The sequence below is a fragment of the Mirounga angustirostris genome, unplaced genomic scaffold, assembly GCF_029215605.1.
Source record: "Mirounga angustirostris isolate CCGP_5_RB_7025 unplaced genomic scaffold, mMirAng1.0.hap1 SCAF_7, whole genome shotgun sequence".
NCBI classification, from domain to species: domain Eukaryota; kingdom Metazoa; phylum Chordata; class Mammalia; order Carnivora; family Phocidae; genus Mirounga; species Mirounga angustirostris.
The window spans coordinates 68,346,589-68,374,526 of record NW_026991715.1 but is presented as its reverse complement, the minus strand read 5'-3'; the positions used below and the strand labels follow the sequence as shown (position 1 = coordinate 68,374,526).

Genomic DNA, 27,938 nt, shown 5'->3' with positions numbered 1-27,938 from the left:
GAAACAGACTCTGAACCATGGTCTGCTTCCTCTTTTAATGGTACCGTTTCCCCTCATCTTTTAACCGTGGTCTTTAAAAAGAAGTGGGATTCTATTCAAAATGATGGTGATGGCAGTTTGGGGCATTTTAAAACTATTAGTTGGTTAATGTGTGGTTAATATTATTTATTCAACAGAAAACTGACTTTAAACCCATGTAAAAAGCCAAGAATCAAAATCGTAAACTTCGTTTAAATGTTACACAACTTTGTTTAATTTCAATTTTCAAAAAATTCAGTTTCCCATCTAAGAGAGTTGTGTATTGGCCAGGCTGGGGAAGCCTCCAGAGAAAACAGGGCAGCTCAGCCACTGCGGAAGCCGCGTCGGTGACTGTGGGTGGCATTTCTCTGCTGAGTCAGGTTTGTGCCAGGCCTTCCCTCAGCTTTTACTAACAGTGTGGATTTTCTGACAAGATGCAAAAACCCAAGTCTTGCGGTTCTTGAAGCTCTCCTGCAGTTTCTCCCTTTTCCTTGGGACTTGGGGAAATTTTCACTTAAGAAGATCCCATCTTGCTATGTCTTCCTTATAACTGTTGAAAAAAACTGGGAACTTTTACAGTCATTCCCTTCACTTTTTCTCCCTTCTGGGCTATAAAGTAACACAGTATTATCCATATCATTTTGAAAACCAAAGAAAGGAAAGAGCTTCTGTACCCATGTTTTAAAAGGAGAATTTTTATAGCTCATACACGATTTCTTCATGATCCCATAGTATTGGCCAGAGAGAAACAGTAGTCCCTCCATAGAAGTATACATTTCTTCTCTTTTCCCCTACCTACCCCCATCACCCCAGCAAAAATGTTACCAGCTTTGGAATCCCTTATCTACCCAAGCAAATTGAAGAGCTGGGCAGTTAGCTTGGGAATCTGAAGAATAGAGGCACCAAAAAAATATAAAGCAAACTTTTTCTCTTATTAACAGAGACTTGAAGTTCTTGCTAGTATTATTTTAATAATTGGGACAAACCTACACTTCATTTTACCCAGATAGATACAGCCTAAATGTTAATGCAGAGGACTTCCTTCCTGGTCCTAAAAATGTAGGAGTGGAAAAAATTAAGCAACCTTTCTTTGCCTTAGGTTTTCAACATCCTACACTTCATTTTAACTAGGTAGCTACAACCTAAATATTATGGAAGGGGCCTTCCCCTCTCTTCAGTGGCTATTGCAATAATACAACAGGAAAGACATTTTAGATAAAATTATTCATCAGAAAGTGAGTTCTATTACAAATATATCTCTTCATGAAAAAATAAGATTTGTCAAACATTTCACCAATTTCATCTGAGAACAAAGTATTCAAAGAAAACACTGGCCTAACTTAGGCAATCTTTATAATCGGATGACTTGCAGAGGCAGAATAGGAGAATAACTGACAAAGGAAACCCGGGAGCCTTGTACATGAGTTCGTTAACTCGGTTCCACCACTAACTTTGCGGACTTTCGCAAGTGCTTGAACCTCCTTTCACCTACTTTTCTTCACCTGTGGCGGTCATGGGGAGAGTAGTTACGAGGGTTTAAAAAGAGATCCATGCAGAGCTGCAAGCTCAGTCCCTGGCACATAGGAAATGCTCCATTAATGGGAGGTGTTACTGCTGAAGAACAGATTCGGTTAAGGGGAAAATTAATATTTTGATAGTGTGGGAAGACTGGTTTAATTTCCTTTTCATGCCATAGAAGAGGAAATGTTGTTTTTATAATTACCTAATGAATAATATGGAAGAAATTATTGTGCAAATGAAAACTTTAAGCTCACCACTGAACTAACAAAATCACTGCGAATCCATAAGGTATGCCAAACTTAAAAATCGGGTTGTAGTACATTTTCAGTTGATAATGCCTGAAATTATTGAGGCCCTCATGATGACAAAAGCAGGTAGCTATGCCACGGGGACCGGGAGGCCAATGCCACAGAGACTCCCCAGAGAAGGCTGTCCAGAGCCGGAGGACAGAGCAGTCTGTGGGGCTGGCAGATGCCACTTGGCCTCACTGAGTTAGACAACAGGTGCCCAGCCACTGCCAGGAGCAAATAGCAGGATGAGCAAGATTGCTGATGGCCCGTGGTAAAGCTTTATGTTAGATCATAAAATGCTGAGCCTAGGTATGAAGAGACGCCAGCTTACCTACTGGGGGATCAGTTGATGTGCTCACTGGCTTATTTTTTCCTTGTCCTTCGTCAGACCCTCAGCTTCTCTCTCTCATTCTCATTCCCTTCCTCCCTCCCCATATCCATTCATCTGTCATCTATCCATCATCTGTCATTTTATCCTTTCTCATTCTCCTTCTTGTCCTTACTTTACTTAAGCATATACTCTCCATAACTTTGTTTTTCATTTCTTAGTGCTCTCCCTAGCTTTTGTAGCATCTTATGAAATCCAAAGTGACTGAATGCAAAACCTAAGAATGTTACTTATCTGTATAATGTATGAAGTCATGGGAAATGTGATTTTGTGAATGAGTTGCTCTAAGATTCTGAGACCATGGATTCGTATATGGATAACATTCATAGCATAAGGAAAATAAATTGAAATGAGTTTGATTTTAATTATTGGTTAACTGAATTTGGAAACATAAATTTAGAAAAATTTAAACCTACACAAAAATAATAAGGTAGCTTAGCCTATGTAGGTTTTCATCAGCATTTGATATTGATAATACTAACCTTTCCAAAACATTTTTTATGAATTTTATTTTCTTTGGAAGTATTTCATCTAGGAAAAAAGACCCCTATTTGCTATAATGGACTGCATATTAGGTATTTTCAGAATCTTCTTTGTAGATAGTTTTTGTCCTATTTATTTTTAATGATTATACTCAATTCATTATTGTCTATGCTAATGAAAAAGGACCCTTTATTCTTTTTAATGTTGGCATTGTTAACATACAGTGTTATATTAGTTTCAATTAGCTTCAATATATTAGTACAATACAGTGACTCAACAATTCTATACATTATTCAGTGCTCATCATGGTAAGTGTGCTCTTAATCCCCATCACCTGTTTCACCCATCCCCCCACACCTCTCCTCTGGTAGCTATCAGTTTGTTCTCTAGAGTTAGAAGTATTTTTTGGTTTGTCTCTTTTTTTTTTTTATTCATTTGTTTTGTTTCTCAAATTCCACATATGAGGGAGATCTTATGGTATTTGTCTTTCTTTGACTGACTTATTTCACTTAGCATTATAAACTATATCCATCCATGTTGTTGCAAATGGCAAGATCTCATTCTTTTTTATGGCTGAGTAATATTCTATCATATACATATATATACCGCATCTTCTTTATCCATTCATCTATCAGGGAACATGGGCTACTTCCATAATTTAGCTATTGTAAATAATGCTGCAGTAAATGTAGGGGTGCATGTATCTTTTCAAATTAGTGTTTTTGTTTTCTTTGGATAGATACCCAGTAGTGGAATTACTGGATCGTATGGTAATTCTATTTTTAATTTTTTGAGGTACCTCCATACTGTTTTCCACAGTGGCTGCACCAGTTTGCATTCCCACCAACAGTGCACAGGGGTTCCTTTTTCCCCACACCCTTTTCAACACTTGTTGTTACTTGCGTTTTTTATTTTAGACATTCTGACAGGTGTGAGATGATATCCCATTGTGGTTTTGATTTGCATTTTCCTGATGATGAGTGATGTTAAGCATTTTTTCAAGTGTCTGTTGGCTATCTCTGTGTCTTTGGAGAAATGTCTGTTTTTGTCTTCAGTGAGAACAGACCCTTTATAGCAGTATTATAAAAGAGCAGAACCTGGGGCGCCTGGGTGGCTCAGTCGTTAAGCGTCTGCCTTCTGCTCAGGTCATGATCCCAGGGTCCTGGGATTGAGCCCCGCATCAGGCTCCCTGCTCCACAGGAAGCCTGCTTCTCCCTCTCCCACTCCCCCTGCTTGTGTTCCCTCTCTCGCTGTCTCTCTCTCCGTCAAATAAATAAATAAATATCTTTAAAAAAATAAAATTAAATTAAATAAAATAGCAGAACCTCCAGTGTGAGTCAGGAGACAGCAACCTGCAATAACGAATAAGTCAGGAATCCAGAGGGCAAGTCCTTGTGGCAAAATGAGTAAAGGGTCCTACTGCCAAAATGCTACTGGTACTTTTGATGTCTGTCCTATAGATGCTCTCGTTATGTTTCTGGTACCAGCTGGAAATAACTACATTGCTAGGAAAGCAAATAGAGGCACTTTGATCAATGAACCCAAAATTCCCATTAATTTATGAAATTCTGAGGGCTCTAATGCTCCTTGGTCATGTGGAGACTGAGGCAGGCTAACAGTCGCCCCACAGAGAGCACAGCTGTGTTAAGACTGCAGGGAGGGCTAATCTAAATGCAGACAATGACTGGAATGGTGTCCGTGTGCTTTGTAAATACAGCAAAAGTCTCAAATGGAGAACTGAAACTGAGCAACTGCCTAAGGAACTTGAAGCACTTTTATTTTTAAGCACCTTTTATTTACCTGAAGCTCTTTGATTATTAAAAGGCACAGTTGTAACAAACTTTCTTCCACTGGACACCTACCCAAGACAACTGAGCATAAAATCCACAACTTATTAACAATCCACATATAAGATTTGTGGTAATGACATACAAGCTGTAGACAATAAATAGATTAGACCCTGTCCTTCGCTGCAGGTAATTTTTAATGTGGAAGAAGAGATAAAACATATCACCAATATAAACTTATTTGCAGAAAAGAAAGAAAAGGGCATTGTAAGTGTCCTGCTGTGCATTTTGGAGATTTAATCTAAGGGACTTTCTTATCGCCTGTTCTGAATGTGAATAGACGTATGTTCCCTGATCAATTGACTACATCCTATAAACCTAACATCCCGTACAACAACCACTACCTCCAGGACAACCCTCCGAACCTAGAAGAAGTCTTTCTTTCCCAGATCTTGACTTCCAGCCAGGGTTGCTGGCCTGGTTTCCTGTTCGTAGACCAGATCTGATAGAGCCCCATAGTGTTCTTCCATCTACTGGTCTAACTGGCCCAGCCCCTGATCGGTGACCATCTTACCCCTTATATCTTGGGCACTCTTCTTTAAACAGGAAGTTTTCCAGTGTTTCAGCCAATGAAATAAAAATATTAATACTGCATTAACCAGATCCCCGGGGATTTTACATCAAAAGAGACAAGTAATAAGGCTAGAGACCCAGGCTGCTAGGCTTTGGCAGACCTAGCAAACATTACTGATGTTGAAAGAAGAGAGAAAAGGTACAGTGTTAAAGGAAAAGGAAAGCTTGGATCCCCACTAACTTTGGCTTCGTATTTCTGAGCCTCCTTATTATATGTCATCAGGCTCTCCTTGGCTGTCCAGAAGAGCCAGCCAATTTGTTGCAATATTCTACTGTCAGATACTGCACTAGTTGCTAAGGATAGGAAGCTTTCAAGAGATATTTCTTGTCTACAGGGATCTTATAATCTAGAAAATGAGACAAAAGCGAGAATACGGAGAACAACATTATGAAATAAATGTTAATTACAAAGTTCTGGAGCAGCACAAAAGAGAGACACATTAATTCTTTTACCTCTCCAGTCCACAGGATTCTTTCCTTTTATAATTTAAATTTATGTGTGAAGCTGGGAGAAGGTGGGGTTAGAGAGAGTGGGTTGTAGGGGCAAAAACAGCATATACTATGAGCACAAATCTAGCAACTGCCCCCTGTGTGTTTCCAGCTTCCACTGTGATTCCATCTCAAATAAGAACCTCTGTCACTGCAACCTTGGATTCCATTATTCTTTTATTAGCAACAACAATATTTATTGGGTCTCCTCCTTGCGGTGGGCACATTCAAGTTGCGGTAGGTACAGAGGTGAAAAAGACAGTGTTTCTGCTCCTATAGAGGTTGGTTCTAATGCAGCCACAGTAGCTGTGCTGTTCATATTGTTCTCACAGAATCCCAGTGATGCTCTGAGGCCCTGATACCTCAGGTTAACATGTCAGAACAATATGGGTGTTGAGCAGCATGTGCTAACCCACTCTCTCAGATGGTTTCGGCTCAGGCTCAGGCAAAACCCTCAGAATTAACACATAGGCTAGTTTCCACAGGACATACTCCCAGAGTGTACCAGCTGGAAAGGCAAAGAATAAGGGGCCCTCTCCCATCGTTGCTGTCCAATCACTATCGAATAACCAAAATCACCCGGAGTGAATGAAAAAGAGAGGGTTTTCCCATCAGTCCAAAGACTAGCCCAGGAGAGAAGGAGACTAGGGTCAAGGCTGCTGGAGCTCTTACCTCTCTGCAGCCTGGCAGAAGCCCAGGGTAGGAGGGAGGTCAGGCAAGGAAGCAATTTAACCTTCATCTGGGAGTCCCTGGCTATCTCAGAAATGAGGATTTGGGTTATCTCAAGTACCATTCTCTGGTATGATCAAAATTGTCATGACATGAGTCGATCAGTTGTGAACCTCACATCTTATTTTGTGTTCCCTTACTGGAGGCTCTGTGTACACTCTGCTTTTCAGATAAACTAGTGATAAACTATAGATCCCAACTAACAGAAAAAAACCAACCATTTGTACCCTGTATATAATAGTCTGTGTCACCTCCGCTGTTTCCACTCCCACAGCGATATTCTGTTGCCACAGTCATGAAGTGATTCTAGAGCTTGCTTTAACTTACCAGAACTTGTGTTCCTTGCATTTTTTTACTTAATCTTATTAAAACATATAAATAATGCTGTCATCTTAGGAAACCACCCAACTCATTTCAGTTAGTCTGTCAGTGTTAGAAAGTATGACTGTCAAGTTTGTTTGCTTATTCATTTATCCAGTAAAGGGTTACTGAGAACCTTTATTGAGCCCACATGTGTTAATCCGGCCCCATGGCAGGAACCAGAGACACCCAGTCCTTACAGAACTCACTGTCTAGAGGTGAGGCAGACATGTGAGAAGATAAATTAGAATATAATATACCACCTATTATCAAACACACACAAAAAGTCACGGACAGAGAAGGGAGTCCCTAAATGCCTAGAAGAGCTAGGAAAGAGCTTCATGGAGCAAGTGATGGCATTGGGTAATACGTAACCTAGGATGACTAAGGTTTGTGTAACAGACAGCAGAAGCAAACACAATATTCTAGACAGGAATGAATGACACATATCAAAACAGCGTTATTACAGGACCTACCTGACTTGGGAAATGGTAGGAATTTCCCCGCTAATGAAACCCAGAGTGCTGGGGGAGAAGGGAGAGAATGAGGCTGGAGAAGAAGAGGAGGGCTTGCTGTGAAAACCAGGGTTGTGGCCTTTGGGAGCCGCCAGCGTTTGTATGGAGAACAGTGATAAAATTAGATTTGCATTGTAATGAGACCCTGCTGAAAGTGGGAAGGATGACTGGCTGGAAGGTGAGATCAGAGGACAAACAGATTAAGGGTGGGAGACCAAATAGAAAAAATAGTAATGGAGTCAAGAGATGGTGGAGTCAAGGGTGACTTCTGGGTTTCCAGCTTGAACAACTAGGGTGTGATGTTTGCTAGGAAAGAAACGATGGAAGGGGAATGGATAAAGGGATAGGTTACAATCAACAAAATAAATAAGAAGAAGAGATCGTGGGAATCCTGTAGAAATGAGGAAGCATGGTGACTGAGATGGTAGTCCTGAGCTGATGATAAATATAGGCAGTGTGGGGTACTCCCACTTCATGACTAATCATGCCCTGACCCAACTTCAATAAAAAGGCATTTACAACTAGATAAGAGCCTACATGGAAACAAAAATAATGATTTAACCTATCCATATATATATACATCTTCTTTTGTTAAAATAAGGCATTAATGGTTTTAAAAAGATGCTTGAGTGTGTTATTTTTAAAGAATCAGTGCTCCCAATAATCTGCCTTTGTCATCCCTATAACCTATTTGCAAGTAAAATGCCATAGTTGAAAAACGTTAGTAGGTAAAGTTACATTTATATTTTAGACTTTCAAAAATCCTGCTTCCTGATCTTTGTTAATTTACTCTTCTCCTCTCTTTCTCAAACTTTGTTTATTAGTTCTGTCCTATGTTTTTCTTCCTTATTTAAGAAGTCACTAACATCATTCATCCTTCAAACCCACTTCCAGTGTGATCATTCATATTCCAGCTTTTTGTTTTTTATCTCATCTTTTATTTTTTAGCTTGCTTTATAGATATTATTAGGATTAACTGCATATTTTAGCATGCATTTCAGTCATTATATATTAAATGTTCCCTGCTTAGTATTTTACTTCAGATCTCTCCTGGATTCAGAATGTCAGGGAGCATTTCATGGCTAAGTGTGCCAAACTTCCCCATCTCAGTCCTGTTCTGGGCCAGCCTCATGATGCATGCCCTGTCCAGGTTCCAGAAGAGTTGTGGTGGAAGAATTCTTAACAAAAACATCAACCCACTGACCTATCCTGAGGCAGCCTGAATCATCTGATTGGCCTTAGAATCACCCTGATTTTCCATGAATCCTCCAGGCTAAGGTTGGCCCAGAATAAGACCAATGTCAAAGCCCAGGAGAACAGTGGAGCAGTAGACCAGCATCCAAAAATGGGGAAAAAAGATGAACTCTGACCAAGAATTTTAAAACATGGTTATTTCAAATTTATAGTATCTGACTCACATTCACAAAAGTTTCCCCATGCTCTTGACTATAAGGTTTCTGTTTTTCCTTTTCTACCTTTACACATTCTGCCTAAAATACCACTCCCTTTTTCCTTCTTCCATGCTGAATCCTGTGCCTTTTCCTGCTACTCGTATCATATGATCATGGCTTTTTGACCTTAAAGATTTCATGAGTGCCTAGTTATTTCTGACATTCCATATCTAGCCCCTACCCCAATTTTTAAGTATTCAGTGATATAAATCTCCTGAGTTTTAACCAGTTTCATACTGCATTGTTTTTGAACTTTAAAATGACACATTCAAAAAATAGTCAATTTATAATAGTTACTTAAAAAGAACAAAATAATAACTGAGTTTTAACACAATGTGAAATAATATAAAATGGTGAAAAAGAAATTACAGTTGCAAAAATACTACACTGAGACTCCTCTTTCTCCCTCTAGCATCTGAGCATTCTTTCCTGTTGTGTTCATCCATCCATTCAGCCTCTCATTAATGCTGCAGACATTTATTAATCTTCTGCCCTGTGCCAGGCCCTGTGCGAAGTCCTATTGATACAAAATGGCTAGTAAACAATCCCTAACTCCCAAGAGTTCACTCATGGGAAGAAAAACATATAAACAAAAGTTCTTAATCATATCTCTGGGAATGCATCTTTGCATCCAGAGAACCCTGACAGGCAACACCTGACGCATAGTAGCCCTTAGTAAATATATATCAAGAGGTCTGAATCCCACTACCATTTCTGCCTCCAACTAGGCAGACAGCTTTGGTCCAGTCTTGAAACCTCTGTATACACTAACATTAAAGTGAAGATGTGTGTTCTGTTCATTCAGCAAGCATGTATTGAGCACTTTACAAGTTCTATATTGAAACTCCAGAAGTGAATAGAGGAAGGTGCTTTGTTACTTGCCTCATGAGCTAGCAAGGGAGACCCATAAGTAATAATGTGTGATAAAGGCTCTAATAGAAAAATGTATACAATAAGTGAGTACATGAATGAGGGAGAAATTAATTCCACCCTGGTGATCAGGGAAGTCTACAAAGAGGAGATGATGTATTAATTAGCTCTGCCTTGAAGGAGGACTGTCCCAAGTCCAGGGAAGAGATATTGGTGGACTCATTCTAGAAGCCCAGCTTGAGCAAGGTATGAAAGGCCAGTTGCTTATGCACCGTTATTCTTCCCCTCTGGAAGACATGAGGAAAGGCCAGATGATCCTTGGTGGTCTAGTCCAGGATTAGAGTACCAGTAATTATAGGAACCATCACCATCTGAATGTTTATATGAAATAATTCATGACCACTAAAAGGCATGGGTGGGTGTTTCTTTATGTTCTATACATTAAAAGTCTTCAAATCTTTAACTGTGTCTTTTATTTCCATTATTTAAAGATGAAAAATGGTTCAGTGAAAAAAATTTCAAGTCCAATATTAAGATTATCTTTGGAGGAAAGGAATAAAATGAAACAATGAAAATCTCCAGCTCTACCCAGCCTTTCCTCAGTAGGAGTTAATATCTGGTTAGAATAAGCATTAATAACCTGGAGGAAATACAGTGTTCAGTTTATATTTTTAATTTTTTATTAAAATTTTCACCACAAATGAATAATTCGGGGTAAAATTTAATTTTTTATAGTCTGTACTAGATATGATTTGCTTGTCTAATTAAAGTCTACCTACCGATTGTAGTAAATTTGCAGTATTTTAATTGTCTTTTCATTTCTATATTAAGAACAAAGAAGAACTATGGAACAGGAAAGATAGTGCAGACAATGCTTACAGTTTTGGTAATTAAAACCTATACAGAAATTTCTTGGCATGTGATCTTCCCCCAGCCTATAATCTGTGTTAGAAATCACACACACACAAAAACCATATATAATATTGTAGGCCATTTCAGAGGTTTTTCCTTTAAATTTGTATTGCCTGCTTTTCTAAAACACAAGGGCACCAGACAGTATCTGTGTATCATAGGTTTTCAGTAAGTGTCCGCTGACGATATTTTAAGTGAAAGAAGTCATTCCATAGGGCAGCCACCCCCCAGGGCTGAGGGGACGAAAGCAGCAGCTTGGTAGCTGCACACAGCTTTGGGAGGATGTTTATGAAATACTCTCAGAAACTTCGCTTACAGGCAGTATCCATCTCAACAGCATCTCCTTCTCCTATGTGGATTTACGGCTTTCTAAAGATTATTCAGCTTGTTAAGAGTAGACACTTATTTTCATAAAGCTATGAAAGATAAGCACAAAAAATGATTTAGTATTAAAGAAAAGGAAACTACCTTTTCTAAGTTGATGCTTTTTTTTCCCCTTGGCTTTTGTGCGAACATGACATTCATGCAACTAATAGAGATAATTCTTGCATATGTTCTTGACACATCAACCCTCTGAAGTAAGGGTAATGCTAGCTGCACAAAAAAGGTTGATTATTTGGATTTTGAGAAAAATTAATGGATGTGTATGGGTTTTTTGCAAAAAGATTTGAAATTGCTGCTGTACAGTGGGTAGGTACAGAAAAAGAAAGATGATGAGAATATTCTTTTTTTTTTAAGATTTTATTTATTTATTTGACAGAGAGAGCGAGCAAGCGCAGAAGCAGGGGGAGCTGCAGACAGAGGGATAGAGAGAAGCAGCTTTCCCGCCGAGCGAAGGGCCCAATGCGGGGCTCAATCCCAGGAACCCCAAGATCATGACCTGAGCCGAAGGCAGATGCTTAACCATCTGAGTCACCCAGGCACCCCGAAAATAGATGTTCTTGAGGACTAAGATTGCCAAAATGGAAAGAAGTTGAATGGTTGGAAGCTTTAATCTGTGATGGTGGCTCTCTAAAAAAAAAGCTTAATTTTATGTAAATAGCAGTAACATAAAATATGTAGCTTCATTTAATTGAAAAAGGCCAATGATTTAGTTATTTCTTTTTTACTAAAAAGAAGTAATTAAGTTTTAACCATTTTATACAGAAGGAATTTTGTAGATGATAACATAATACCTAAGACGAGAAATGAGAGCTCCATGTGGCATTCTTTTTCATTTATATTCCTTTCAGTAACGAAATAGAATCTGTTCCCTACATCTATTTCATTAGAATTTCTGAAGCACCTGTCACCTATCATCGTCAGTTTATATGTATTTCAAGTTTTCCTGATGAACAAATGTAATAATGCAGGGTCCATATGTCCACATGTCTGGGAGGGGAGATTCCACGTGGTTTTTGGATTACCTGTCTGGACTCCCTTTCCCATTTATTGTTTGGAGTATGTCACCTTCTGTCAATCTAATTACTTCTCTGAGAAACGGCTGTTCTCAGCTCACTGCATGACAATCGCTGCCTTGTGAAAACATCCCAGAAGCCTCTGCCGTCAATTGATCTACCCCAAAAGTGTCACTGTCACATGGAAAGTTGAATTCAGTATACAGACGCACTCAAGATTTACAGAGTTCTCTGAGGGAAGAGTTTCTTTAGATACGTAGCAGGAGAAGCTGGTTTCAGTAGATCTCTTGCCTCGTCTTGACAGATAGAATCAGTCTTTTCACAACATAGTCAGCTGAGAGACACAATATATGCAGCCCGGACTTCTAGCCTCTGTAAAAAAATACTGATTTAAGCACCTGCATTACCTGACCAATAACATTTGTAAAAGATCAGAGAAGCTTTCAAAGGCCAGAGGCAGAGATTTTGATTTTTTATTCTAGAAAAAGGCCTGAAGGAATAATGCTTATTTATCCAGTTGGGTTTTTTGAAAGATTTTTTATTTATTTATTTGACAGAGACACAGCGAGAGAGGGAACACAAGCAGGGGGAGTGGGAGAGGGAAAAGCAGGCTTCCCGCTGAGCAAGGAGCCCGATGCGGGGCTCGATCCCAGGACCCTGATGCGGGGCTCGATCCCAGGACCCTGAGATCATGACCTGAGCTGAAGACAGACGCTTAATGACTGAGCCACTCAGGCGCCCCTATTTATCCAGTTTTAACAGTCCCTTTAGTTTATACCGACTATTTATTGCTACAATAAAGACAGTCTTGGCTGATCTAACAGTAATTCTTTTGTCATCCTTAAACAGCTATAGATTTTTAATATAATAAAGATAAGAGTTCCACATTCACATGATAGTATTTAAGTTTATGCCATCACATCCATCTTCAGAGCCTTATAATTCTACCACAATCATCTGTTCTTGGCAGAAACGTGTTCTACAAGCTCTCAGCTGAGGATAATATTTTTGAACAATTTTTTCAATGTTCTAGTTATGTGATTATGGGAATTTGGAACTCACTATTAATTTGTCCTTGGGTTTTGTATTTGTATATCTCAACTGCCCCCTTTTTTAAACAATACAGTTCAACTTGAAATAAGACTGTACTATATCTTTCAGTGTTAGAGATATTTCATTACTTAAATACTGGTGATATTCACTGAAAGATAATGTAGTCAGAAACAAGAAGAATTTATAAGGAGAAAATGAGCCACTGTTTTCCGCCCCCTTCACTGCTGTTTCCTTTGTGACTTCATGCCACTTGCTTTGTTTGCTTAACAGTTTATATAATTCTTTAGGTACAAAAATGAGCTCTTGGTCTAATGATTTTTTAATCCAAAAACTGATAATTGCTTTATTGACTAATAAACATTCCCACTCTAAAATCTGACCTTTAGAAATACCAATATTTTAACCATATTTTCATACTTAAAGCTTTCCCACAGCCCAATTTTTAAATTTTTCTATCTTAATTTATTTCAGCGTTCACTCTACTGTTGCAGTTGCATGTGAGTGAGAGCGATCTATTCCACATCCCTCATCTTACAAGTGTGGGAAAGCCTGGGCAGGGGAAGGTGGCCCCATGCTTCCCCCCAGCAGGAGGCCAGAGGTGTGGACCTTCATGCTTGCGTAGCTGTTTTGAGACCTGGCATAAGGTTTCCTAAAATCTTCGTGGAAGACTTGTGAGAGATAATGAGTTAACATTTGTGGAGATCTTTCAACAAACTGTAATTGATGTTTGAATTTTTATAAACCAAACACAGTATCTACCCTTGAAAGCTTCATAAGAATATTTAGCACACATGTATGTGCCAGATGGATTGCAATGACAGTTGATAGGCCTCCCCTAGCCCTTGCGTTCTGTTGTCAAAAATCTGCACATCAAAACAACTATAATTTTTACAATATGATTTATTGGCTAAAAGATTTGGGTATACACTGAAAAATCTACTTTCTAGATAAGACTATAAATTAATGTTATATAAGACTTTAAATTAAGGGTTTATGTAATAATATTCCTATCATGCCTCATAGAAATATAGGCAAGTGAATTTTGAAAATCATCAGATAATATTTTCTTGATCTGACATCTTTCTCTACATAAGTGAATTTTCATGAAATATATGTGGATTATGATGCAAGACACTCAGAAATTATTCTCAAAAGCTCAAGGATATGTGGAGATCAAAGCAGAAACAGATCATAATACAGCAAATAGTTATCACCCGGAAGACTACTCTTGTAGTTGAGATAATGCTAACAAAACAGCCTAAGACAGAAAATTAAGTTAGTGAATAAAACTATTATTGTAACGTATTGTAACATTATTTGTAGTATTATTTTAAGAACTCCCCCCCCCCACCAGGGTTACTTATTCTGGGTAAAAATGATGGCGTAGATCCATGGTAGGGGGACAGGTGGCCCCACCGATTATAAATTCCCCAAGATTGTAAATGTATATATTATCATCTTGTGTCAAAATATTCATTTTAATATTCAAACATTATACCACATAATAAGCTGTAACCATATGTTTATTTGTTATATTATACCACTATAACATTAATAAATATTTACAGAGCTGCAGTGTATCGTAGATGTATTAAAAATGGTAACTCTCTTAATTTGACTTTAAGTGAAAAATCTCCCATGCCTCAGAAACTAATTTTAAATGTTATATTTGTTACACATTGATAAGAGCCAAAGAGTTTAAATTGTTAAGACTGACACCCCCTTTTTAACTCATGTTGTTTTATTTATTTTCCCCAATTGCATGAATTAAAGATGGAGTGTTATCTCAGCTTTGAATTCCTTAGCTTGATGTCGCAGCTTCTGCTTTATTTGTATGTGAATTCTGTCTTTAATAAAGATGAGCTCTGCTGAACTTTCCACTAATGAGAGACACTTAGGTACCCAGCTCTTTATAAACGGTGTGGGGAGTATCAAGAAAAATCAGGAATGTTGCTAGTCTATTAATAATTGACATGGCAAGCTGTGTGATTAATCAGAAGTTTTATGATCTCTAAAAACATAACATTATCTCTGTAAATCAGAGGGGGTACAATTAACTTGACAACCATCAGTTAAAAGGGGGAAAAAAAAGAGGGAAAGTAAAACTCAGGACTCCTGACTCATACTTTTCCTGTTATAGTGTTATGTCCGTATTTATCCTTCTGTGACAGCTGTGACTGGACCAGACCTACGTTAGGGAGACAGGAGGTTCAGGAGAAGGCACTGACTTTTCACTTTCATGTGTCAGCAGACAGTCTCAGGGTGGTCCTACTGAGCTGGAACCAGGAGGAACTTTTCCTAGTTCGGTAGTGATCGACTTGGTTTTCGATAGTTTGATAGTTATCGATCTATTTTCAGTGTCCTCTGGCTTCCTTGCTCAGCTTACAGAAAGTTAAGCTCAGCCGTTTTGACTTTTCTTTCAGCCTGTGTTTAGGCACATAGCTTCTCAGTATCTATCAATCTCATTACAGATTTTCACAAATATAGACGCCTAACCAGACTAGACGAAGGTGATTCTCCCTTATGATCACAGTGTTGGGACATTTTTACCGGGTGCTTCGTGAGAATATTAGCTGGGTTCTCTTATGGCCTTTTGCTGTCATGCGCACATCCAAAGGGGTGGCAGGACGCCAAGAGCACCAACCATTAGGTTAAACTCAAACCAGAGATCCGTTTCCGACATTTCTGCTTTTGTCACGATCGCAAATTCTGAAATCATTGTGTAATGCCCTGGCTTCTAATTTTTCTGTGGGAAGATGGTGTTGCAGTTTGCCACCTGACTTGTATTCTTCTGTAAGTATCTGTCACTAGACATTTGAAGCATGTATGAATTCCGTACAGTGAAATTTCAGCCCTTGTACCAGTCTTTGTTCACTGACTGAATTTAGTTGTAAAGGGAATATTGCCCTTTTATTTTTTTTGTAACTGGTAATGGGCACGCTATTGAAATCACTCACGGGTTCTCTCTATGGTTTCTTTACCCTAATGTAAAAAAGCGTATGTAATAACAACCTGACGTACTAGACAGCTCGAACTTCTCTAACACCCCTGAATGTCTCTTACAGCCTCTGTCTAGGTTTGAACTTTCCACATTATGTATTTCAGACGTTGAGAAAGAAGGGCCTTAATGGCTGTGACAGCCCAGATCCCGATGCAGACGATTCAGTAGGTCACAGCCCTGAGTCTGAGGACAAGTACAGGAAAATTAACGAAGATATTGATCTAATGATCAGCAGGCAAAGATTGTGTGTAAGTACTCGGAACACCCTTCATTTTTTTTACTCTTGATATTTCTCTGAACCTGGCAGGCCTTGAACAAGAAAGAAAACAAAGGCTGTGAAAGCCCCGATCCCGACTCCTCTTATGCACTCACCCCACGCACTGAAGAAAAATACAAAAAAATTAATGAAGAATTTGATAATATGATCAAGAGTCATAAAATTCCTGTAAGTACCAAAGGTAGATGGCTGGTCTGCTGGTAACTGCTGCAGTAACATACCTTAACCCTTTCAGTGATGACTTTCTCTAAGAAGCACTGGAAAGTCAAACCAATAAAATAGCCATCTCATCCCACAGACAGTGCGTTTATAAAGCCAACCCGAAGGGATGCTGAACTTATGTAATCTAAGAGTTGCCATCAAAAAGTCCATTCAGAGGCAGAAGGTATACAGGTGGAAGAGAAAGATCTATGCGACACACCCTGAATTTACCCAATCTTTTAAACACACAGTTCACACGAATCACAATGCACTGGTAAAATGCTGGAATCTCCTTCTGAACAAGCTTGAGGATTTACTCTAAAACATACACGTATCTGTCCTGATACGGGATACACGAATAGATCCGCAGTTCTCTCACATAAACTGCCGATCCTCACCCAAAGAGAAGCTTGTTTCTGAATAAAGCTTCAGCCCCCTTCCCTAAACATGACATTCAGCAACAGCACTGAAGGGTTAAAGCTAATGCTCGCTGCAGGGAAACAGACTGCATGAAAACCTAATGGTAAGACTTCAACATGTTTGTGTGCTGGGGTGATTTTAAAGCTTTATCAGAATATTCGCTTTGCCTACACCAACATTTTCCATGCTTTAACATTTGGCTAAATTTTGTCTTAACCAAGTCAAAAGATGTCTAACAATCAATCATATGCCTTGCCAGATATTTAAGAGAAATAACTCTGCATGTATTATTTTGTTTGCCCACATAGAGAGGGGAAAAGTACATACCTTTTATTATATACTCTGTCATCAGTCAAGTGATATTAATTTTGTGACATCAAGTGATGCAACTCAGAGGTTCACGTGCTTTCTGAATAACTAATGTTAGAGTCTGAAACCCTCATTGTGTACCAGCTCTTCAGGAGGTAATTAATTCCTTTCTCAGAAAAGAACATTTTTCGTAAGTTAGCAAAACACCCTCAACCTGAGGATTGGGAGGGACTCTGCAGTGAAAATATGCCTCAGCAATTACAAGTGCAGATATTTGGGGACAAGTGCTCTAGGCCGAGTCCACATCTGCACTCACAGGATAAATTAATGCCTTACACGTAGTAAGTGCACAACCAACCTGTGTTGAATTAAACTGAACACTTTAAATTCATTTATAAAATGTATGAATATTAAACTTTCTATCCTCATAAATATGTCTGCTTCTTTTGTTAAATGAAATAATGTCAGCAAGTAGAGCTTTTGTTGAATCAGAATTATTAATACACGGTATCATGAAAAAAGCTAAGTGGCTTAAATTCTTAAAGGTTTCATAAAACTAAGTACTACCTACAACACATCCACAGTGGCACTTTATCAAAAATAAAATATTTCCTATCAGATGCAGCGATGCATACTTGTTATACCCAGAATGATAAAATGCCCATTGAGATTTTATCTTGCCCAGAATAAGGAAAGAAATCCCTCCTTTGGGCCAATTTTTAATTCTTACGGGCTGAGTTTCACTTGCTATACGATACACTGGTTTAGAGCTGCTGGGCATAAAGGTTTGTGAAGATAAGATTGTAGGTGTCTCAGACGGGAGGAATCCCCTGCACAGTTAAGAAAGGGCAGTATATGTAATACTGCAGATCACTCTCCATGGCCGCGATCCTAAATGTCTGAAGCTTTAACCTCCCCCACCCACCCACCCTACCCCCCGTCGAGGCTCTGGGAGAATGCCCATATTTGCACACTGGATCGTTTTTCCCATGCTTTAGGAGAAGGAGGTGTGATGCATACCTGGAGTCCCTCACAGTATTTCATCCTGTCCTGTAAAGAGTTCAAAATCAGGATACATGATTTCTTAAGAGGTGCAGTGGTGTGTGGCGGGGGATGAAAACCACATGAGAGTTTATAGGCCGGGCTGTGAGAAGGACTACACAGCTTCTAGCTGTGCCTCTGAGTCTTCATCTCTTTAGTAAGTGCTTCAGTCTCCACGATGAAAAGCCCAGTTTTCGCACATCACTTTCAGTTGCTGGAAGTAAATTTTGTTGAAAGTTTCCACAGCTGCTAAAACATTTAAAGCAGGGCAAGGACACTCTGCCCTTTGTATGTAGAGAGTGTCTCCACCTCTTTAAAAACATTACAAGACTGTTTTTCTATTTCAGAGACCCAGTTTGAAGAGTTTCCCTTTTAAAATAGAAAATTTAATATTGCAATCACCTGTTACAATATAATTTATGCCCATATTCCTCAATTACATGAAATAATTCATGGATGATTTGGAATCTTGTTGACCAGCATTTCCTCATGTGGGGTTTGCCACGGTTCATGCTGGGCATTACAGCAAGAAAAAAACAGTTCCATTTGAGGAACCGGGAATTAGGAAATGGGCTGAAGGAAGGAGACGTGGTTGCAAGATTGGTTGAAAGTGAACGGGAAGGGAGGAAGTGGAAATAGCATGTGTTTTCTTCAAGTAACAGACTGTGAAGAGAGAAATACTGCTGTAACTAGGATCAAGGAAAGAGTTAAAAGGAAAAGCTCTGGAGATTATTTATCTGCAGAGGACAAATGCTTGCACGGAAGAAAAGATCAAAGGCATTGGTGCAGTGGGGCTACAGTGGTGGGCTACTCAAGGAAGGGAAGGAGGTTGGGGCCTGGAACAGGACAGAGTTGTAGGTAGACCCGTGACCTAGTTAAGGTGGTAGATGGGTAGAGTGAAGTTTAGTATGTGACCACCTAGTGATTTCTGTGTTTTATATTGAACCCAGCTTCTATAAATAGTGAGGGAGTAGGTGCTGGAGAGCGGACCAAGAATGATGAAGTTGTAGACATTGGAAGAAATCGGGAATGAGATGGGAAAGAGGGAGTACAGGCCAGAGTTGTCAGGCAACCTGGAGGGAATGTGGATATCAGCAAGTGGAGTTGTGTGATTTCTTTTTCCCCCTCTGTCGGTTCTCAGCAGCCTGGTAATGGTTGATCGAAAGGGAGTATCATCAGTGGCCCAAAAAGAGGATTCAGTTCAGTCATTCACATTAAATAAAAGAGGGCCTATTAACTAAAAATATTTTATTAAAAATATTTTATTTAACTTTTTATTGGACTTTTCCTTGTGGTAAGTTTGGGGAAAATAGTGGGTTTGGGGTAAGAGTTCAGATACCTTTCTGACCATGATGACTCACTTCAGTAACCATGACCGTTTTGTTCAGGGATAGACACTAAAAAGCTTTTTAGCTCTCATGCCTGTGTATCTTAAAGCAGGGCTGACCTGTGCAATTAATTACACAGGGCCCTGCTCTTGTAGGCTTTGCCATTGCCATCTTGAAATTCTTCATAATTTTTCAAGAGGGGGCCCCATATTTTCATTTTGGTCTGGGCCCTGCAAATACATAGTAGTCCCGCCTACAACATTTTATTTAATCACCTGAAATTCCCTCTTACTACCTGTCTTGAGTGTTCTAAAATTTGGAGCCCAGCCCTGAGATATATGCAAGTTGGGAGCTTTTAACTACTTTCTGGCTTCCAATTTTTAGACAAAAATTTTTTAAAGAGATGCTTTTAAGTTCCCTAATTTTGAAAGATCAAGAAGAAAATAAGTAATGCCAAATTCCTGTAAACATTTATACATTTTTGTAGCCTCTGCATTCCCTAAAATGTTTAGAGCTAGTTACTAGTCTCTTTATGTTTGCATTCATGTCTCAGATCAGGTCAAGGGAGATTAAATGACTTGCCTGGTTAAATGGCAATTTATTACACAACTGGACTGCAACTGAGATTTCTGATATAAAGGCTGTTGCTCTTTCTGAATCTCTGAGCTATCTCTTCATTGTGGTCATTTTTAAGCTTATAATTCGACTTTAAAACGATTTAGCCAGTTCCTAATACATATAAAGAAACAAAGCAAAAGATAGAATGCAAAAAGATGTTAGCATATTTTATAAATTGTGATTTTTTGAAATATGCTTCAGTATCAGAGTTATATCTGACTGCTGTTTAACCAATCACAAGAGAATTTGATACTTATCAAATTGTTTACAGTGCAGAATGCTGGAAACTGAATAATTCTTTGGGATGACGGTCAGAGGAAGAGAGGAGCAGAGAGATTTTCACTGAACCAGTTATTAAGGTGGTTCAGATTTTATGAAAAAACTATTGATAATTTTTCTTATTTTGGATGTCCATGTAGTCAGAGGAAATGGGCTTTGCTCTCTACTGAGACACAATCAACACTCTGTAGAATATTCAAGGGGAGAAGTAGTTTTATAGCAGATCCTTAAGTACCCAATCATAGTTAAACATTTACAAATAGTAAGAGTGAATACAGATTAAAATATTTGTAGCTAAAAGATAGCTTTAAAATACCAAACCTGAGTAAATACGGAAGAGAGGAGTCTTGAAGGTTTATTTTATTCCTGAGACCTCAGTCACACCCTGGCAGTTATGAGCACAGAGCTCACTCTAACATGGACACTCAGCCACATGTCATGAGAACCCTTTTAGTTCATTATTTTCATGGTTCACAAATAATAAGCTGCTAACGTGAAGCCCATACTCACTTCACAGTATGATTTCTGACTGCAGTATTTTATTTCTATCCAAAAACTTATACTGTGTTACACAACCATTTAATGGAAAAAGCAACAGGCTCAGCCACTTACTAGTTAGATGACCTTGGGCCACTTAATCTTACTGATTTAAAAAGGAAAGGATTATATCCATAGTGAAGGGATGTTGAAAGAGTTGGATCACATAATGTGTGTGAATTATGTAGTATGGTGCCTGCCCAGTAAATAATATACAGTAAATTGTAAGCTTGTATTTTGATATTAGTACAGTGTCTTCCTAAAAATTCTCCTTTGATGAAAAATATTCAATTCATATAATAAAATGTAGACTAGGCACTGCATTCCCTTACAACAAAAGAGCTCTAGCAGCTTGATGAAAGGGAACATTATTTGGCCAACATCATAAGTGATGTTACAAAGGAAAGAAAAGCAGGAGAAAGGGATCAGGAGAGAGATGGGGGGTAAGGCAAGCTGTACAATTAAATAAGGTAGTCAGGGTGGCCTTCCTTGAGAAGGTCAGATTTTGAGCAGAAAATTGAAGGAAGTGCTAGAGTTAGCCATGGACATGAGGGAGTGAGGGAAGAGGACAATAGGAAATCAGATCATGAAGCCTGGTGAAAGCTGGAATTTATGGGGCCTTATGGAACACTGGAAGAAGTTGGGCTTTTTTCTGAGTAAGGTGGGAGCTTCTCACAGGGTGTCATCATCTGATTTGTGCTTTTAAAAGATCAATTCAATTGCTAGATTGAAAATAAAAAGAAGGAGGGCAAGGATAGAAGCAGGCAACTCTTAGGAGGTGACAACAGTGATCAAGGCAGGAGGTGCTGGAACCAGAATGGTAGCCATTAAAATGAGAGGTGTTTGGAGAGTGGTTATATTTGGAAGTTAAACCAATAGGATTTCTGGGGACTCAATGTCAGGTGTGGGAGAAAGTGAAGATTCAAGGGGGACTCCCAAGGATTTTATTCTGTGCCATTGAAAGCACTGTCATCAGCTGGAGATGAAGAAAAGTATGAGTGGAGGTAGATTGGAGTTGATTTTGAGATGTCTATTAGACATTCACGTAGAAATATTGAGGTTGTTGCTGGATATGCAAGGCTGAATAAGGAGAGAGATCTGAGCCGCAGATAAAGAACCATGCTACTCTTAAATTCAGAGATCAGGGAGAAAAGAAAGAACTGGGAACAAAAGCTGAGAAGGAGCAACCATCAAGGTAGGGGGGAAAGTCCAGAGTTTTGAAAGGGAAGAAAGTTTATCAAGAAGGAGTGACAGCCATGTCCAAGTTGAAGACTGAGGAGTTTCCATTGGATTTAGCAACCTGAAGGTTAATAATGACTATGACAAGAGGATTTTCAGTGAAGGGGTAGAGGAACACTTTCTAATGGAATGAGTTAAGAGAAAACAGTATGCTATATTTACAACCCAAATTAAAAAGCAGAATTGCCATTGGTGACATGATTTTCCAAGATGGTGAAAAATTTTTGATGAAGTTCCTTACATAAGAAAGTAGAATGTTCCCTCAATGCACACAGTAATTGCATTTCTGGAGATTTCAGTATATAACAAAATCCATGTTTCAATGTATAAAAATACCTTGTGTTTGTAGAACAAAGTTAGTTCTGACTCACATCATTGTAAATGGGTTTTTTCACACAATAAATGTCCAGTGGGGGCTTTTGAAAGTTGAATGGGATGAGATGATTCTTTGTTGTGTTGAACTGTCCCACATATGACAGAGTTTACAGCATACCTGCCTACCTACCCAGAAAATACCAGCCACACCCCCCAGTTATTGTGACACCCCAAAATTGTTCCACAGATTTCCAAAGTGCTCCCTAGGGAGGGAGTCCACCCCTGTAGAGTACCACTATTCTAGATCTAGAGAGTCACTATTATGGCTCTGGGGGGAAACACAGTCATTGAAGGGAGTTTAGTAAAAGGACTGTTTGAAGATAGGTAGGGTTCAGTGAAACCCAAAGGAATGGTGAAGTGTATTAAGGCTTGCAACCTGGAAGCTGTTACCATAACTAGGCCTGAAGGAGCAAGAGGACAGAAAAGATACCAGAGCACAGCAAGATCTAAGTCTATAGAAGACATGACCCCAAAAGAGGCGTGACCTTCGCTAGCGGAACGCAGCCTCTGCCAACCTGTGGCTCCGCAGGGAGGATGCTACGGTAGCAAAACACCCTGACTTCTCTCCTACTCTCTGTACTTCTGCTGGTGCCTCCACTGGCCCAGCTGAAGCCAGAGGGCAGTGGGAGCCCGGTGGATGCAGTCTGGAGATTCAGCGTCCTGGGCCCAGAGCAGTAAAGAGGGCGGAGAGTGGATCTAGAGAGGCAAATAGAGACCTACCACAGTTGCTTACCTTTGTTTTCTTAGGTATTCTAAGTAATTCTTATTTGGCCTTTTACTACAGGAATGCAATATTTCATTCATTCTACAGACATTTATTTCACAGCATACACTAATACTTTTTGTTGTTTAAAAGGCTCTGAAAATTTGAGCCTCTGGAAATTCATTCCTAGATGTCTTATCCAACATTGATATTTCATTGTATCATGATGTTTATCCAAAATTATTGTTTGTTACTCTGCTTAAAATAGATAAAGTCTTAATAAAGAATGACTGTTTTAATAAAGCACTTCAACATTTTCATTTCCCTGTAAAAGACATGTAAAAGAGTTATGAAACATTTGCTTCTGTCAATATCAACATGTCCAGATCATGGAAGAAAAGAAAACAGGAAAAATAAAGAATAAGAGAGCACAAGCCTAAACAGAGAGTAGTATTGAACTCACCACCAGGATAAACAGCTTTTGCAGAGCATGACATCTGATGCAGGCCAGCCAATCAACCAGGAAAGGAAAGATGATGTTAAGATTACTGGGAAAAACGATAAAAATATAAATAAAAATAAAAACCTTTGAGTCACAGGCACATAGGCATTTAAACTTACACAGTGACTTATCTGAGAATCCTGAAGGAATGTTCTATATAAACCCTGTCTCCAATAGATATATTAGATAGTTACACACACACACACACACATACACACAAACACACACGTACCCATTTTATAGTAAGAATGCAGTATGCTCTGACACCATGAGTCCTCTGGCAATATATTCAAGCAGTACTTTCATTTATGCTGAACATTTTTTAAAAAGGTGGAAGTTGTAGGTATGATTATTTAGTTAGTGCAAGCAGAGAAATAAGCATGATTTTGCTTAAATTGTTAAAATAATACCAAAATATCAATAATTGGGACCTGATTACTCTAATTAGATATACACACGACTTCATTTCACTCGATATTTGCCAGCTTTCTCCTTTGAGTTAGAGGTCTTGCCATTTGTCAGTGTCCGTGCATCCCCAAAATATAAAGTGTAACATATATTCTGAACTATCATTTTAAAAAATGAACTATTGAATGATACATGCTCTGTTGAATTCTGTCTCTTAAAATGTCTATTATCTTTAGAGTTAATCTCAAAAGACAGACGTTTAAAAATAATAATTAAGGTATATGTGCTACTCACATGCTTGGAGATGATTTTATATCATTAAATTTCTGCATAAATATGCTTCAATAAGCAATTAAACCGAAGACTCTGGTTTGCATTTTAATCCTCCTTTTTCTCTGTGAAGTCATCACAATCATGCACCTTTGATCTTGCAGTCATTTCTGGTACCAGATTCAGACATCACAAATGAACAATTATTACTTAATAGAATGGAATTCAAAGACAATGGAGTCTAATGAAATGGGGCTTTGTTTTAAACAAAAGTGAAACGTTTTCTAATAGTTGCAAAGAGTTCTAAGCACATTAAAGAAATCAATTTATGATCTGAACATCTTGAGAGCTCTTCTTAATGGTCTTCTAGACACCAAGCGGCTTGGAATTTGAAACTTTTCTTGGAAAAGTAAAGTCTTATCTGTACTTGAGGACTTCTGTTTCTCTTCTTTCCTTTTACCCATATTTTTTTTTTCTGCTCCTACAGGCTGTTCCCCCTCCCAACTTTGAGATGCCAGTCTCCATCCCGGTGTCCAGCCACAACAGTTTGGTATACAGCAACCCCGTCAGCTCACTGGGAAACCCCAACCTTTTGCCGCTGGCCCACCCTTCTCTGCAGAGAAACAGTATGTCTCCTGGTGTGACACATCGACCTCCAAGTGCAGGTAACACAGGTATGTCCTCATAGAGATGCAGTGTTAGAAATCATTGGAAGGAGCCACTGTTGGCCAAAAGGGTATTTTATCATCAAGCTGTAGACTTTTCCAGTTTTCCATTTGTTATGTTCCCTCATTGCTTAATATCCACCCCCTTTTAGGTCTTCAACCTCGTCAGCCTGTCTTTTGAAATCTTTCATAATCTGCTATTTATCTATTCAGACTATCACCAATCTCTCATGTGGCTATATTTTAACCACATACTTTCTCAAACAGAAAGTCAAACATCCTGTCTCCATTCTTTTGCTTCTGCTCTCCTCCCGCCTAAAATGCCATTTTCCTTCTTCCTCTTAGCCAAACATCACCTCTTCCGTGAAATCTTTCCCTGTATCCTCTGATAGCATTTGTGCCATCTAGCTATTTATTATTCTGGGCGTTTTTTATTTGTTTATACAGAAACTTATACCACAAAGGACTTAAAGCAGAAAAGAAATATGATAAAATAGTGTAACTTAAGAAGTGTGAAATAAAAACAAAACTTAGTCAGAAATGAAATTAAGAGTACATCATAAGAACATATATACCTGCCACAAACTTGTCTCAACATTTCTAAGAAATCCCTATTGTTGTGCAATTCACGGTGTCCCAGAGAAAAGAAATTATTGCTCAGGAAAAGTTCAACCATTCTTCATACTCAGATCAAGCAAAATACAATATGATGTGCTTTATTGAATATGTGTCTATTTCCCCACTGGATTTAAAGAATCTTGAAGGGAAGAAATTCCTCCTGGTTTGCCAGCTTCCCAGTTGGAACTAAGTAAATGTATACTGAATATAACCAAACAATTCCTTTATATCTCCAAAAGAAGCACCAAAAATAATTGTATTTCTAAATTGCATATAGCAAACCATTATATATATATATATTTTTTTAGCAAACCATTATATATTACATTTTATTTTTTTTTAATTTTTTTAAAGATTTTATTTATTTATTTGACACAGAGAGAGAGACAGGGAGAGAGGGAACACAAGCAGGGGGAGTGGGAGAGGGCGAAGCAGGCTTCCCGCTGAGCGGAGAGCCCGATGCGGGGCTCGATCCCAGGACCCTGGGATCATGATCTGAGCTGAAGGCAGACGCTTAACCGACTGAGCCACCCAGGTGCCCCTATTACATTTTATTTTTTAAAAAAGCGCTCCATAGGAAATTTTTAATATGTCTTAAGCACACATAACTGTGTTAAAAGCAGTTTATTCATGGAAGAATTTTTCCTTGAGAATACTTCAATATCTGCCTTATAATTTAAACATGTATTACTATTTAGTACAGAAACTTTATATAGAAAATATAATCAAAATCAACCAAATAATAAATCTTGAGTCTGAGAGATGTGTATAAAGGACTTCATTATGCCATTCTCTCTACTTTTGAATATGATTGAAATTTTTCATAAGAATTTTCAATAACCATATGTTATTCTTTTCAGATCATACTCAAACGCAGTTGAATTCCCTGTTTGATAAATTCATGCTTGCTTATTTTTTTTAATTTCATACTTTATTTCCAAAATATTATTTGATTGGAAATAACAAACATTTCTTAAAATATAATGAATATTTTCTTCAAATTCCAAAACCAGAACAAACTAATAATTATAGACTGTCACTTAGGATCAGTTAGAAAATAATCCAGCTGAGGAGCGCCTGGGTGGCTCAGTTAGTTAAGCACCTGACTCTTGATTTCAGCTCAGGTCACAATCTCAGGGTTATGAGATAGAGTGCCACGTCAGGCCCCATGCTGAGTGTGGAGCCTGCTTGAGACTGTCTCTCTCCTTCTCCCTCTGCCCCCCCACCTTCCTCTCCAAAACAAAGAAAGAAAGAAAAGAATCCAGCTAATATTCTGTTCTTTTGGCTAAATCTTACTCCTTAAAAGCTAACAGTAATTAATATACTCAGTATCTTATTGAAACATCCCAGCTGTCATATTTTAACATTGCCAAATTTAAGTCAGCAGTGAATAAGCATACCTTTCTAAATTTGTAGCCAATGAAACCTACTTTATTGTGTCAGTAAGAAAAATTCAGGTAGTAAATGAGGTCATTCACTGTGGGTAGATTCATGAAATGACCAAAGTTCTGGACAATTAGCATTTTACAAAATTAATTATATAAAATATATTTACAAAGAATTAAACATCAAATGTATGGTTATTTGAACATACAGCAAACCTTAGTCCTTTTTTTTCACTTTCTGTAAAACATCCAAAAATGAAAATTCAGAGACCATTTAAACACTGGATTTTTTAAATGTAACCTTTCTTAGAAAGAAAGATTCTGCAAAATGTCAGTGATTGAATGTAGGTTTAAAGTTTGAGCTCAGCATGTCATAATAAAACAAATGTCAGTCTTCCAACTTAGGTAATATTTTATAAATTTAGGACCTTGGGAGAGCCAAAATACTGTGGCTGCTAAAGGTAAAGTGTGTTGTTCTGTGGACCTGTAGCCTTTCCTCCATCTTATCTTTCTCTTTAATCCACAGGTGGTCTGATGGGTGGAGACCTCACATCCGGTGCAGGCACCAGTGCAGGTGAGTGGAGACTTCTGGGCCACAACGTGTATCATTGTTCAGGGTTCCTTTACTGGGCGATGTGCCGGGAGTAAGTCCTTTGAACAGTGTAGGGAGATCTGTGAGATGCATGGGAAAATGGCCCCCAGAACTTCTCAAGCATTTTTATGAAGCAGAAGTGGATGGATGGTAACTTAGAAGACTGTTAACTAGAACTTTTCTTAATCAAACTTCAGCTAGTCCACGTAATCAAAAGTGAGGGCTCTGATCAAACAAATTTAATCCTAGATACCATCTCTGGACACAAAAGTAT

At 38.5% G+C, this 27,938-nt stretch overlaps 1 protein-coding gene across 19 annotated transcripts in view; it reads left to right on the top strand.

Moving 5' to 3' along the window:
- MEF2C (myocyte enhancer factor 2C) overlaps positions 1–27,938 on the top strand; it is a 172,486-nt gene that overhangs the window by 114,184 nt on the left and 30,364 nt on the right. For 16 of the 19 annotated variants that reach the window (XM_045898130.2, XM_045898147.2, XM_045898156.2 and 13 more), the window contains 3 exons: positions 16,002–16,145; positions 24,892–25,078; positions 27,599–27,646. In XM_045898130.2, coding sequence (XP_045754086.1) covers positions 16,002–16,145; positions 24,892–25,078; positions 27,599–27,646 — 379 coding nt within the window. Of the gene's footprint in view, positions 1–16,001; positions 16,146–16,204; positions 16,343–24,891; positions 25,079–27,598; positions 27,647–27,938 lie in introns of all 19 variants that reach the window. The other 3 variants (XM_054512803.2, XM_054512790.2, XM_054512806.1) reach the window with 2 other exon arrangements.